Source organism: Myiozetetes cayanensis, unplaced genomic scaffold (genome assembly GCF_022539395.1).
Source record: "Myiozetetes cayanensis isolate MyiCay16 unplaced genomic scaffold, myiCay2020 scf156, whole genome shotgun sequence".
NCBI classification, from domain to species: Eukaryota; Metazoa; Chordata; class Aves; order Passeriformes; family Tyrannidae; genus Myiozetetes; species Myiozetetes cayanensis.
In genome coordinates this window covers 1672-14025 of record NW_026087226.1, presented here as the reverse complement: position 1 = coordinate 14025, position 12354 = coordinate 1672, and the positions used below count along the sequence as shown (strand labels likewise).

At 64.2% G+C, this 12354-nt stretch overlaps 4 protein-coding genes across 7 annotated transcripts; all 4 read right to left on the bottom strand.

Annotated features, from left to right (window-relative positions):
• Positions 1–42: 42 nt before the first annotated feature.
• Positions 43–1885, bottom strand: APOC2 (apolipoprotein C2). The gene is made up of 4 exons (XM_050311009.1): positions 1823–1885; positions 1539–1613; positions 333–470; positions 43–238 (listed from the first exon to the last, which is right to left on the bottom strand). The coding sequence occupies exons 1-4, from the start codon at positions 1867–1869 to the stop codon at positions 148–150; spliced, it is 351 nt and encodes a 116-aa protein (XP_050166966.1). The 5' UTR covers positions 1870–1885; the 3' UTR covers positions 43–147.
• An 827-nt stretch (positions 1886–2712) lies between these two features.
• Positions 2713–4196, bottom strand: APOE (apolipoprotein E). Of its 2 annotated transcripts, none has more exons than XM_050311017.1 (4): positions 4123–4196; positions 3805–3855; positions 3420–3564; positions 2713–3046 (listed from the first exon to the last, which is right to left on the bottom strand). In XM_050311017.1, the coding sequence occupies exons 2-4, from the start codon at positions 3845–3847 to the stop codon at positions 2794–2796; spliced, it is 441 nt and encodes a 146-aa protein (XP_050166974.1). In that variant the 5' UTR covers positions 3848–3855; positions 4123–4196; the 3' UTR covers positions 2713–2793. The 2 variants fall into 2 exon arrangements, with proteins under 2 accessions (XP_050166974.1, XP_050166973.1); XM_050311016.1 differs by lacking the exon at positions 4123–4196 and adding an exon at positions 4023–4058.
• Positions 4197–5103: 907 nt separating this feature from the next.
• On the bottom strand, positions 5104–9510 carry TOMM40 (translocase of outer mitochondrial membrane 40). Of its 3 annotated transcripts, none has more exons than XR_007628388.1 (10): positions 9318–9510; positions 8755–8822; positions 8572–8664; positions 8211–8312; positions 7850–7955; positions 7300–7422; positions 6808–6884; positions 6440–6542; positions 5855–6069; positions 5104–5804 (listed from the first exon to the last, which is right to left on the bottom strand). XR_007628388.1 is itself a non-coding variant. In XM_050311015.1 (10 exons), exons 1-9 carry the CDS (start codon positions 9508–9510, stop codon positions 5930–5932), a joined length of 1005 nt encoding a protein of 334 aa, XP_050166972.1. In that variant the 3' UTR covers positions 5104–5854; positions 5905–5929. The 3 variants fall into 3 exon arrangements, 2 of the variants coding, with proteins under 2 accessions (XP_050166972.1, XP_050166971.1); XM_050311015.1 differs by having other exon boundaries at positions 5104–5854; positions 5905–6069; XM_050311014.1 differs by having other exon boundaries at positions 5104–6069.
• Positions 9511–10595: 1085 nt separating this feature from the next.
• Positions 10596–11834, bottom strand: LOC126637626 (free fatty acid receptor 3-like). The gene has a single exon (XM_050310998.1). The coding sequence runs from the start codon at positions 11832–11834 to the stop codon at positions 10596–10598; it is 1239 nt and encodes a 412-aa protein (XP_050166955.1).
• Between the last annotated feature and the right edge of the window lie 520 nt (positions 11835–12354).

Below are 12354 nucleotides of genomic sequence, written 5' to 3'. Positions count from 1 at the left end.
TTCCCCCAACCCCAGGACACCACGAGACACCCCACGAAGACCCCCGAGACCCCCAGGGCTGGTGCCTTTATTAAGGAGGGGACACACACGCCAGAGTGGGGACATACACACCGGGGGGGTGTCCCCCAGTTTCGGAGGTGGGGGGGGTCACTGCTCCCCCTGCCACCAGTGGTAGAGCTGGTCCGTGAGGATCCCGGTGTAGGTGACCACGGCTGCCGAGCCCTGTTCGTACGCGACCCTGGGGGTGCACGGTGTTGGGGGGGAATAAGTTGGGGGTTTTGGGGTGACCCCAGGAATTTGGGGGGTTTTTGGAGGGGAGGGGGTGTCCTTACCGGATCCGTTGCTGGGCCGCGGGGAGGCTGAGGCGCTCCAGGAGGTTCTCAGCCGCCTTGCCCACGTGGCCCAGGTAACCTCGGAGGTGGGTCAGGGGGCCCAGGGCGGGGCGAGGGGCGGAGGGGCAGCGGTGGTGGCTGTGGGGGACGGGGTGTGAACTGGGGGCTGGAGGGTTGGGTGTGATGCGGGATGAGACAGTTTGGGGGTGGTGGAGGGTGTTTGAGGGCACAATGGGGGTTATGGGGTGTTTGAGGCACAATGGGGGTGTGAGATGGGCCGGGGTGATGGGGAGTGTTTGGGGCACAATGGGGGTGTGAGATGGGCCAGGGGGTGATGGGGGGTGTTTGGGGGCACGATGGGGTGTGAGATGGGCCAAGGGGGTGATGGAGTGTTGGGGAGCACGATGGGGGTTAGGGGGCTGTTTGAGGGCATGATGGGGGTGTGAGATGGGCCAGGGGGTGATGGGGGTGTTTGGGGCACAATGGGGGTGTGAGATGGGCCAAGGGGTGATGGGGGTGTTTGGGGCACGATGGGGTTATGGGGGCTGTTTGAGGGCATGATGGGGGTGTGAGATGGGCCAGGGGTGATGGGGGGGTGTTTGGGGCACGATGGGGGTGTGAGATGGGCCAGGGGTGATGGGAGTGTTTGGGGCACGATGGGGGTGTGAGATGGGCCAGGGGGTGATGGGGTGTTTGGGGGCACGATGGGGGGTGTGAGATGGGCCAGGGGGTGATGGGGGTGTTGAGATGGGTTGAGGAGGCCTGGGGGGGTTGAGGTGTGGGGCTGGTGGAGGTGATGGGGGACTGGGGAGTTAGGGGAGTTGGAGCTGGGTCAGGGCCCGAGGGGAGGTTGGGGGTGCGGTGGGGAGCGCTCGTGTTCCCTTGGGAGCGATCAGGGTGCTGGGAGGGTGTGGAGGTGCCGGGGGGATTGGTGTTTTGGGCGCTTGGGGGACATTTGGGGTGCTTGGAGGGGGGGGTTGGGGTGTTCTGGGAAAGGATTTGGGGTACCTGGGGCATGGGTCAGGATGTGGGGGTGGTCAGAATACCCCGGGGAGGGTCTCGGAGGCTCAGGGAGGGGCAGGATGGGGGATGCTGGGAGGATGGGGAGTTTGGGGTGCCCGGGGAGGAAATTGGGGTGCTTTGAAGGAGTGGGGGTCAGGGTATCCCAAATGGGAGGGGGTCTCCCCCAAAGTTGGGGGTTCTCACCTGAGCACAGCAGCAGCAGCAGCAGCAGGAGCGACGCCGCCATCAGCCCGGGGCGGGCCCAGGCCATGCTGTGTCCTGGGGACCCCAAACTGAAGGAGGGCCCCCCAAACCAACCCCCTCACAAAGAACCCCACCCCTCTTCCCCCGCCTTCTCTCCAGATTAGCCACCCAAGAGCTCCCCAACCTCCTCCTCCCCAGTTTCCCAACCTCCGACTCGCCCTTCCCAAGGATTTTGGGGTTTGCCCCCTCCCTTACCCCCAGAAGACCCCCCTGCCAAAACCCACCGGTGGTGGTGGGGCCGCTCCGTGTCCCTCCCTCGTGGGGCCCCCATTTATCGGGGTGGGGGGCGGTGCCGAGGGCAGGGAGGGGATTTTTGGGAGGAGGGGGGCAAAGTCCAGGTAAACACAGGGGGAGGGGTCCTGGGTGGGGCCTGGGGGGGAAATGGGGGAAAAGCAGAGTGGAGGGGCAACCCCAGCTGCCTCAACCCCTTCCTCTGCCCAAAACCCACTTTGGGTGCCCTAAAATCCCAACCTCCCTCTGCCCCATGGGCCCCCCAACTTCATCCATGGCCCTTCAAGCCCCACACTCCCCCAAAAGGCCCCCCAAACCCGCTCCCCCTTCCCCCCTGCTTTGGCCCGTCCCCGCATGGGGGTCCGGGAGGGTCCTTTTGGGATGTGCTGAGACTTTTGGGGTGCATGGGCTCTATTGGGGTTCAGAGGGTGGTCTGTTGGGGTGCCCTGAGCCCTTTTGGGGTGTGGGTTGTCGTTTTGGGTCACTCCTCGCCCTTTTTGGGGTGCAGGGGCTCTATTGACATTCAGGGAGACTCGGGGGGGGAGGTGCTCTGAGCACTTTTGGGGTGCACTGAGCCCTTTTTTGGGGTGCAGGTTGTTGCTTTGGGGCATCCTGAGCCCTTTTTGGGGTATGGGGCTCTACTGAGGTGCAGGGAGAATCCTTTTGGGGTCCCTTGGAGCATCTCCTTGGAGCTCTGAGAGTCCTTTTTTAGAGTTGCTCTCCATTGGGGTGCTTTGAGCCCTTTTGGGGGTGCGAGGGTGTTGTTTCGTGGGCGCTCTGAGCCCTTCTGGGGCCGGGGTGGCTTTGGGACATGGGGTGTGGTTTTGGGGTGCCCCGAGCCCCTTTTTGGGTGCCTCCCCCCCCAAGCAGACCCACACGTGGAGCATTTCCATCATCGTTTATTGCGGCTCCTCCAACAACCCCCAATCTCAGGCCCCGCGCACGGATTCCGGGGCGCTCCCCCTCAATCCTGGGGGTCCCAGGGGGTCTCGGGGATCCCCCAGAGGGCCCTGAGGGCGGCGACCCCCCCGTCCCAGCGCTTCCTCAGCTCCTCCGCGTCCCGGTTCAGCCTCTTGCGCAGCTTTCGGGCGAACGAAGCCCCCCGGGCCTTCAGGTCCCCCCAGCTCTGCTCCAGCAGCGCCTTCGCCTCCACCCCGTACTCGGCCGCGCGGTCCCGCGCCTCGTTCCGCAGCGCCCGGAACTCCCCCACCACCTGCCTGCGAGGGAAAGCGGACACAGGGTCAGTCTCCAAGTGCCTGTGGGGCCCCAAATTCCTAAAGAGTCCCTATGGGGTCCCTGTGGGGTTTGTGGGTGCCCTGTGCCTCGTCCCGCAGCGCCCAGAACTCCCACACCACCCACCTGTGGGGAAACTGGGGCATGAAGTCGGTTTGGGGGTCCCTGAATCTCTACTCCCCCTCCTCCACTTTGGCCTCCCCCCCCTTTATGGGGGTGCTGCTTTTCCCCTCCCCATTTGGATGGTCCCAGGGCCCCCCTCGCCCTCCTCTTTGGGGTATTCCTACCCATTTTTGGGATCCAGGCCCACCCCCACTGTGGGGTGTCTCCCCCAGTTTCTGGGGTCCCCCCACTCACTGCAGCCGCTGCACCACGGGGGTCTCCCGCAGCCGCTCCGTCGCGTTCTCAGCCGCTGCCTCCAGGACCGCCAGGACCCTCCAGACCCGCGAGGGGGGCCGAGGTGGGGTGGGGGGCGCGGGAGTGGCTAGTTCGGCCCCGCAGCCTGTGGAGAGAGGGCTCAGGGTCACTTTGGGGGGGATCACCCCAAAATCCCCTTCTGTCCTTGGGGCACCCCAATATCCCACCCCCACCTCCAAATCCCCCTCCTGAATTCGGGGGGGAAACCCCGAAATCGCCCTCCCCCCTCCCCAGTTTGGGGGCAAATTAAGGGGGTTTTTCATAAGGTGGGGGTGACATTGAGGGGGATGATATTGGGGGACATTTTCGGGGGGGTGACACTCACCTGCCAGCAGCGTTGCTGCCACTAGCGCGACCCAGAGCTTCATGGTGGCACCTGGGGAGGGTGCACAGAGGGGTTGGGGTAAGGGCCACCCCAAAAAGACCCTCCAAAGGGTCCCTGGACTGTCCCAAACCCATACTCTTGTCCCCCCAAATAGGGCCCAAATGCCCCCAACCCACTTTGTCCCATCCCCAAATTGTCCCCAAATGTCCCCAGCCCACCCTGTTCCATCTCCAAATTGTCCCCAACCCCCCCAATTATCTCCTCCCCCTTGTCCCCAAATGTCCCCAGCCCCTCCCCCAGCCTGTTCCCCCTCCTCACCTTATGGGGTCCCTCCGGCTCCGACCCCCCCTTGGGGAGGGTCCCTAAATATCCCCGGGTGGGGCAGGGCAGGGGAGGAGCCCAAGTGACCTTTGCCCCCGCGCCCCTCCCCCCCTGCACCCCAGCAGCGCGGGGGGAGAAGGGGGAAACACCCCAAAACCCCTCCTCCAACCCCTTTATCCCCACAAAACACCCCAAAATTGGGATGTGGGGGGGGATGAAGGGGTGGGGGATGGGGGTCACCCCCAGCCCATGCTGTCCCTTCCCCCGCCCCTCCCCCGGCACGGCCCCCTGGACTTGGGACACGACGTGGCAGGGGGGGAGGGGCAAGGTCCAAGCAGGGGGGAGGGGCACCCCAGAACTGGGGGTCGAGGGGGATAATTTGGGGGAGGTGAAGCCCCCCAAAATGTGTGTGGGATCCCGCCCGAAATGGGGCAGGGACGAACCTCCAAAACCCAGGGTGACCCCTCCCTCCCCAAAAACCAGAGTGACCCCCCTCGTCGGGAGAACCCCCTAAATGGGGACTGGGGTGACGGCCTGAACCCCTCAAACCAGCTCGGGGGGGAGGCAAATGTCACCCTCCGTTCACTGTCCCAGGGGCTGGGACCCCTCCCAAATTGGCTCTTGGGGCCCCAAAATTGGTGTTTGCCCTCCCTCCCCAAATTGGGGACCCACAACGATGTGGGTGGGGCTGTTCTGGCAGCCACCCCCCCCCCACCTCCAAATTCGGGGTGACCTTGAGGTGGTTTTGGGGTACAGAGATACCCCCCCCCCAATAACCTGAGGTGCTCCCTCTGCCGATATCAGGCCCCCTGGTCAAATACTGTGGGGAGTGCCCCCATATCAGGATCACCCCATGCCCCTCCTCCCTCCTCCCTGTTTTTTCGGTTGTTTTTTTTTGGAGTGGGGGGATTTTGGGAACAACAGGGGGGGGAGAAGACGTACCTGCCCCCGCCGCCAAAAACAGCCGACACCCCCAAACCCGAGGCCAGTTGCTTTATTGGGAGCCCCCCTTGCTGAGAGGGGGCCCCCCAATCTTTGTTTGGTGGGGGGGGGGCACTGAGAGGCCCCCCAGTGTTTTTTTTTTGGGTGGGGGTCTGGTCTCCTTGTGACCCCCCCTTGAACCCCAAAATCCATCCAGTCTCTGAGGGGTCCTCTGGGGGAAGGGGTGGCAAGAATTGGTCTCCCCCCTCCTCAACTCCTGAGGGGAGGGGGGCGAGTCCAGGTGCAGGGGGGAAAACCACCAAAAATGGCTTTGGAAGGGAGGGGGGGCTGCCGGCAGCTGGGGGGGGCCAGGGAGAGAAGGAGGAAAATGAAGATGGAGAGGAGGAGGAGGAAGAGGGTGAGGGTAGTGAGGAGGAGGGGGAAAGGGGCTGAGGATGATGAGAGTGATGATGAGCAGGACGGCAGCGATGAAGAGCACGAGGAGGAGGATGGGGGTCCCGGCTGATGGTGAGGATGATGATGCGGCCCCTCAGCTGATGGTGAGGCCGAGGAGGAGGAGGGTGGGACCCCTCAGCCGACAGTGAGGCCGAAGGTGAGGATGAGGAGAGCAAGGAGGACCTTCAGCCAATAGTGAGGATGAGGATGGATGATGATGATGAGGTCCCTCAGCTGATGGCGAGGCCAAAGGTGAGGATAAAGAGGATGACGAGGGCCCTCAGCCGATGGCGAGGCCGAAGGTGAGGATGAAGAGGATGACGAGGGCCCTCAGCCGATGGCGAGGCCGAAGGTGAGGATGAAGAGGATGACGAGGGCCCTCAGCCGATGGCGAGGCCGAAGGTGAGGATGAGGAGGGTGGGACCCGTCAGCCGATGGTGAGGCCAAAGCCACAGTGGAACTTGTCCTTGCGGTGGTTCAGGAAGGCCCCGAGCGCCAAGGTGAGGGGCAGCGGCGGCAGCTTCTTCTCCAGCACTGCCCCCACCTGCCACGAGCTGTCCAGGGACCCTGGGGGGACATTGGGGACATCAGGGACACCGTGGGGGGTCACAGAGGACATTGGGGACATCATGGGAGGGGGGCATTGACAGGGGCATTGGGGACATCCAGGGGGCCCCAGGGGACACAAAGGGGGTTGCAGAGCACTGAGGGGATGTGGGGACACCTCAGGGACACCTTGGGGGACCCATTCCCCCCTCCCTCACACATCAAACCCATCTTTGGGGTCCCCCTTCTCTCCCCTTCCCCTTTATTTTTTGGGGTGTCCCCCCACTCCTCCATTTTTGCTCTCTGGCATCCCAACCCTTTCCTCCCCCTCTTCCTTCCTTCTCCCCTATTCCACTACCTCCCCCCTCCATTTTTGGCCCCCCACTCGTACCCCGGAACAGCAGGTTCCCCCGGGGCAGCTCCAGCTGGTACCCGAAGGCGACGCTGGAATCCTGGAGCCTCGTGCTGGCCTCGAACTCCACTCCCACCTGCAGCTGGGGGGGCACCTGAGGTGTCAGACCCCCCCCAAATATCCCAGGTAACAGCCCCCACACACACACCTGGGGTCAGACCCCTCCAAATCCAGGGTCTCCTCTGCTTTGGGATGTCCCCCTTCCATTCTGGAGTCTTACCCCTTGTTTTAGGAATGCTGTCCCCCATTTCTGGGGTCTCCCCCATCTTTGGGGTCTCCTCCCCCATTTTTAGGGTTCCAACCCCCATTTTCAGGGCCCCACCCCCTGTTTTTGGGGTCCCCCGTACCTGCTCGCTGGCTCGGTGGTAGTAGGTAGCGTGAGCCCCCGCCTGCCCCAGCGTGAGGGTCCCGATCCACGTGGGGGCTGGTGGGGGATTTTTGGGGTCACCCCAGGATTTGGGGTCCCCCGCAGCCCCCCCCTCCCCGGGTTTTGGGGTCCCACCTGTGCAGGGCTTTAGGGTCCCACCTGTGTAGGGGCTTGGGGTCCCTGTGCAGGACATTTTTAGGGTCCCACCCATGCAGGAGGTTTTTAGGGTCCCCCCCAGGGTTTTTGGGGTCCCACCTTTGTAGGGTTTTGGGGCTCTCACCTGTGTAGGTGTTTGGGGTACCTGTGTAGGGGATTTTTGGGGTCCCACCCATGCTGCCCCTGGGTTTTGAGGTCCCACCTGTGCAGGGGATTTTGGGGGTCCCCTCCCACACCCCCAGGGTTTTGGGGTCCCACCTCCGCAGAGGGTTTCTGGGGTCCCATGCACAGCCCCCCTGGGGTTTTGGGGTCCCACCTGTGTAACGCCCAGCCAGGGACACCACGGCCCCCTCCTCTCCTGGGCGCCGGTGATAGACCAGCTCCCCCCCCAGCGCCAGGGTGGGGGTCACGCTCTGCAGGTAATGGGCCACCAGGATCCCTGCAGGGGGAGGGGACAACAGCCCAGAAATGAGGGCTGAGGGTCTGTGAGGGAGGGGGCACCCCTCTCTCCCCCTCCCTGAGAGACTGGGGGGCTCCCAAGCACACAGATTTTGGGGAAGACCCCAAAACGGGGCTTGCCTTCTCCCCCCACCCCAGGGATTGGGAGAGTGCGATTCTGGGGGCTCCACCAAACCCCCCAGATTTTGGGGTCCCCCCCTTCACCTGATACCAGGATTTGGAGGTCCCTCCTCTGCTGATCCCAGCAGGATTTTGAGCCCCCCCCTCACCTGATCCCAACAGGATTTTGCCCCCTCTCCTGTACCTGATCCCATGGAGGGTTTTGGGGGTCTCCCGTCCCTGATCCAAGCAGGATTTTGGGGCCCCCCCCTCACCTCATCCCAGCTGGATTTCAGGCCCCCCCTCACCTGATCCCAGCAGGATGTCGGGGTTCCCCAGGGTCAGGGCAGCCGTGAAGTCGCCCCCCCGATACTCCCCGTCCACCTGCCAGTTCACGAACTTCGCCTGCTGGGTCTGCAAAGGTAGGGGAGGGAGACACAAACACACCCCAAAACCTCAGGATGGCCCCCTCCCCTTCTCTGGGGGTCCCCCATTTTTGGGGGTATCCCCCCCTGTGTACAGGTCTTTCCCCCACCCCAACTCCTTCCCCACCCTCGGCCCTTCACGGCATCTCACCCTTTCTTTGTGGGGGGAGAGATTCCCGTTTTTAGGGTGTCCCCCCAGTCCCAGGGGGGTCCCCCCAACCCTCGAGGGGTCCCCAGTCCGTACCTGGAAGGCCACCTTGGAGCGGAGCCTCCCCGTCACCTGGTGGATCACCTGGGCGTTGAGGCTCCCACTGTTGTCCATGTCCCCCACCAGCACCGGGAAGGCCTGGGGGGTTCAAAATCCAGGGATTTAGGAGCTCCCAGAACTCCCAGAAAGGGGGGAAGTGGAAAGGGAAGGGAAAAGAAAAGGTTTGGAGAAAGGGACATTCAGAAAGGGAAGGCGAGAGAAAGATTGAGAAGGGGAGGGAAACGGAGAGAAGGACTGGGAAAGGAAAGAGAAGGGAAGGATTGGGAAGAGAAAGGAAAGATTGGGAAGGGAAGGTCTGGGAAGGCCAGGGAAGTCCCCCAGAACCCCCCCAGCTCACCTCAGTGGGGCTCAGCTGCTTCGTGCCCACATAGGTGGCCCCAAAATGGTAGTTGGACTCCCCCAAAGTGCTGAGAGCGACCGTGTGGTTCACCTGGGGGGGTGGGCAGAGGGTTTGGGGGGGCTGGGAAAGGGGGGAACCCCCTTCTCCTGTTCTGACTCACCTACACCCCCAAAAACCCACCTGGAAGTGGTTGCTGAGCCCCTTGTTCACTGTCAGCTTCACCCCCTCCATCTGCACGGGGAACAGCTCTGGGGGGGCACAGGGGGCGTTAGGGGAGACCCCCAGGGTGGGGGCAGGAGGGATGGGGTGGGGGGCTCTTGGGAAAAGATCTGGGGGGGTTCTGAAGTGATTGGGGGAGGATCCCCTTTGGTTTTGGGAGGAACTGCAGGTACCTGAGGGGATCTGGAGGTCCTTGGGGGGCTTTAGGAGGGAAGCCCCTGTTTTGGGGGTCACTGGAGGGGACGTGGAGGGATCTGCGGGCGTCTCTGAAGGCATCTGGGGGTCCCTCAAGGGATCTGGGGGTCCCTGGGGGGATTTGGGGGAGGGAATACCCTGTTTTCGGGGGTCCCTGGAAAGCTCTGGGGGTCCCAGGGGAGGTTTACGGATTTGGGGGGAATAATTTGGGAAGAGATACCCAAGGTTGGGCGTTCCTATGGGGGCCATGGAGGGCTCTGGGGGTTCCAGGGGAGGTCCAGGAATTCGGGAGGGGGTCATTTTTGGAGTGTCGTCCCCCCCCCACTCACCCTTGCAGCGCCGGTGACACTCCTCGAAGGCCCCTGGGTTGGGCAGGGGGTCGCCCCCAGGGGGCTCCGCGGGGCTGGGGGCCCCAGACCCCCTAGGCCGCTCACGGGGGTGGACCCCAAAGCCGGGGGCACGGGCAGGAGGGGGAGGGGCGCCGTGGGGGCGGGGGGACCCGGCGGCCCAGACGTTGCCCATGGCGGGGGTGGGGGCTGGCGAGGAAAGGAGGGTCAGACACCCTCCCAGCCCCACAGGGGGTGCCCAAAATGACCCTCCCCTCCCCAAATTCCCCTCTTTAAATGTCCTCCTTCCCCCCAACTTGAGGGGTCCCGATCCTGCCCACCCTCCCCCAAATCTTCCTCGAACCCCCACCCCAAACGGCTCCCACACAAGGGGGCCCTGGCCCTCCCTCCCGTTCCTCCCCCATCCCCGGGTGTCCCCAAACCACCCAAAATTGCCACAAAACCGCCCCCTCCCCAATCTCCCTCCAACCCCCTCCAAATCCCTCCCAAAGGACTCCCACACATGAGGTGGCCCCAGCCCCGTCCCTCTCGCCCCACTTCCCCCCCGGGTGTCCCCAAACCGCCCCAAATTACCCCCGAAATCCCCCCCAAAACCGCGCCCCCCCCTTCCGAACTCACGCGGCCGGGAGCGGAGAGCGCCGAGCGCTCGTCACGCCCCCCTCAACGCCCATTGGTCGCTGCTGCCCGGCCGCGCGCTCTCATTGGCAGGAGCCGCTCACGGTCCCTCTCCCCGGGCGCTCCCATTGGTTGGGTCCTCCCTCGCTCCGCGCCCATTGGCCAAGGCCGCGGCCATAGAGGCGGCCAAGGGCGCGTGGGGCAGAGCGGCCGCCGCCATCTTGGGGCGGGGCGGGGCGGGGCGTGCTGGAGGACCGTCGCCATGGCAGCAGAACGGGGCGGAGCTTCCACTGTCGCCACTGTCACCGTGGGGCGACTCCCGATACCCTCCCGAGAGTTCCAGTCGCTCCCAGGGCACACATACCCCTCGCTGTTCCCTCGAATGATTTATTTCTCTTTTTTTTTCTTTAAACGTTTATTGCGCTGACATGACAGCAGCCCCATCCCTTGGCCATCGTGGTGATGCCATGACCCAACGACGACGTCATCACTTCGATGACATCATAAACTGCCAATGACGTCATCACCTCATCCCATGGCCACGGGGATGATGTTGTGACCCAACAATGATGTCACGGGGACGCGGCCTCCAGCCTAGCCCCCCAAAGACTTCAGAACCCCCCATCATCCCCCACCTCTTCCCCCTTATCCTCTCCCCTCATGTCTGTGGCTCCCCCTCGCCCCCTGGCTGCCCCCGTCCCCCCACACCCTGCCCAGAAGCGCCGCCCCCACCCCTGCCAGGGCCCCCCGCACGGCACCGGACGAGAAGTAGAAGATGAAGGGGTCCAGGGCAGCGTTGAGGCTGCTCAGGAGCGTCGCGTAGACCCTCCAGGGGGGGCTGCGGCCCTGCACGAAGCCCACCACGTGCGATAGGTTGTAGGGGGCGAAGCAGAGCCCAAAGTTGACCATGGTGACCACGGCCAGGCCCACGGCACGCTGGCGCTTCACCCGCGGAATGTTGGATCGCGCCATCAGCGCCCGCACAAAGCCGACATAGCAGAACACGGTGACGCCGAAGGGCACCAGGAACAGGACGAGGAAGAGCTCGAGGCGCATCGGGAGGACAAAGCTCAGCTGCTCCTCAGAGAAGTCATCGTAGCACCTGAAGGGGGCGGCGGGGGTGGAGGGGGTGGCAGGGAAGAGGTTGGGCGGCTTGGAGAGGTCGGGGTCGGGGGTCCTGGAGAAGCTGAGGTTGGAAGTCTTGGGGAGGTTGGGGTTGAGGATCTCAAAGAGGTTGGGGTACGTCTTGGAGTCACGGGGATAGAGGGTATTGGAGAGGTTTGGGCTGGGGGCCTTGGAGAGGTTGTGGTCAGGGGTCCAGGGCTCGTGGGTGTTGGGCTCAACAGTGTTGGGGTTCTTTGGCTCACCAGGTTTGAGGCCCCTGGGACCGGAGACCTCAAGCCTGTCAGGGTCGAGCCCGCCACGCCTCCCCCCATGCCCCCCAAGCCCCCCGCCGTGGTAGGAGGCCACGAAGACGATGGAGCAGTGGGAGCAGGCCAGGAGCCAGAGCACGGCGCTGGCGGCCGCCACGCGGCCCAGGCGGCCCCGGCCCCGCAGCCGCAGCGGGAACGCCACGCCGAGGTAACGCCGCACGCTCAGCGCCGCCAGGAACAGGCTGCTCAGGTAGATGCTGGAGTAGAAGCAGAAGTTGGCCACGGGGCAGAGCGCAGCCGGCAGCGGCCACACCATCCCCGCTGCCGCCTCGGCCATCTTGAAGGGCAGGAAGAGCAGCAGCAGCAGGTCGGCCGCCGTCAGGTTGAGCAGCAGCAGGTCAGACGGTGACAGGCGGTGCCGCCAGGCCTTGGCCGCCAGGGTGGTGAAGGTGAACACGTTGGCCGGGAACCCCACGACGAAGGTGACGATGTAGACGGTGAGGACCAGCATGGCTGGGGCTCGGCAGGCCTGGGCGGGAGAGGAGTCAGGCTTGGGAGGGGACAGGGGTAGGTCAGCAGGGACACAGACGTGCCAGGAGGTGCCCTGGGACATTTCCCCTGGTGCAACCACGGGGCCACGGTGGGGACATGGAGCAGAGCTGAGTGTCTGGGTGGTCTCACCCTGGGGCTTGGGGAGACCACCAGGGGTTGGGGGGTGCCCAGGTGGAACCCAGGGGGAACCCAGATGTTCAGGGAGGGGTTCAGGTGCCCTCCCCCAAACCCTCCCCCATCTCCCCTTCATACCTGGTTATCCTGGTGGGATTTTGGGACCCCCCCAAACTCCCAGGGCCCCCCAGACTTCAGGAGTCCCTGGTCCTGTGGTGAGGGGGGGTGGGCAAGGGGGGCCACCCTGCTGTTTGGGTGCCCCGATTTTAGGGTGTCCCCGGGGTGGGGGAGGGATGGGGATGTGGCTTTGCCGACGCTGAGGAAGTTCCGATGTTTCCTGACCACAATGTCTGGGGGTGGCTCTG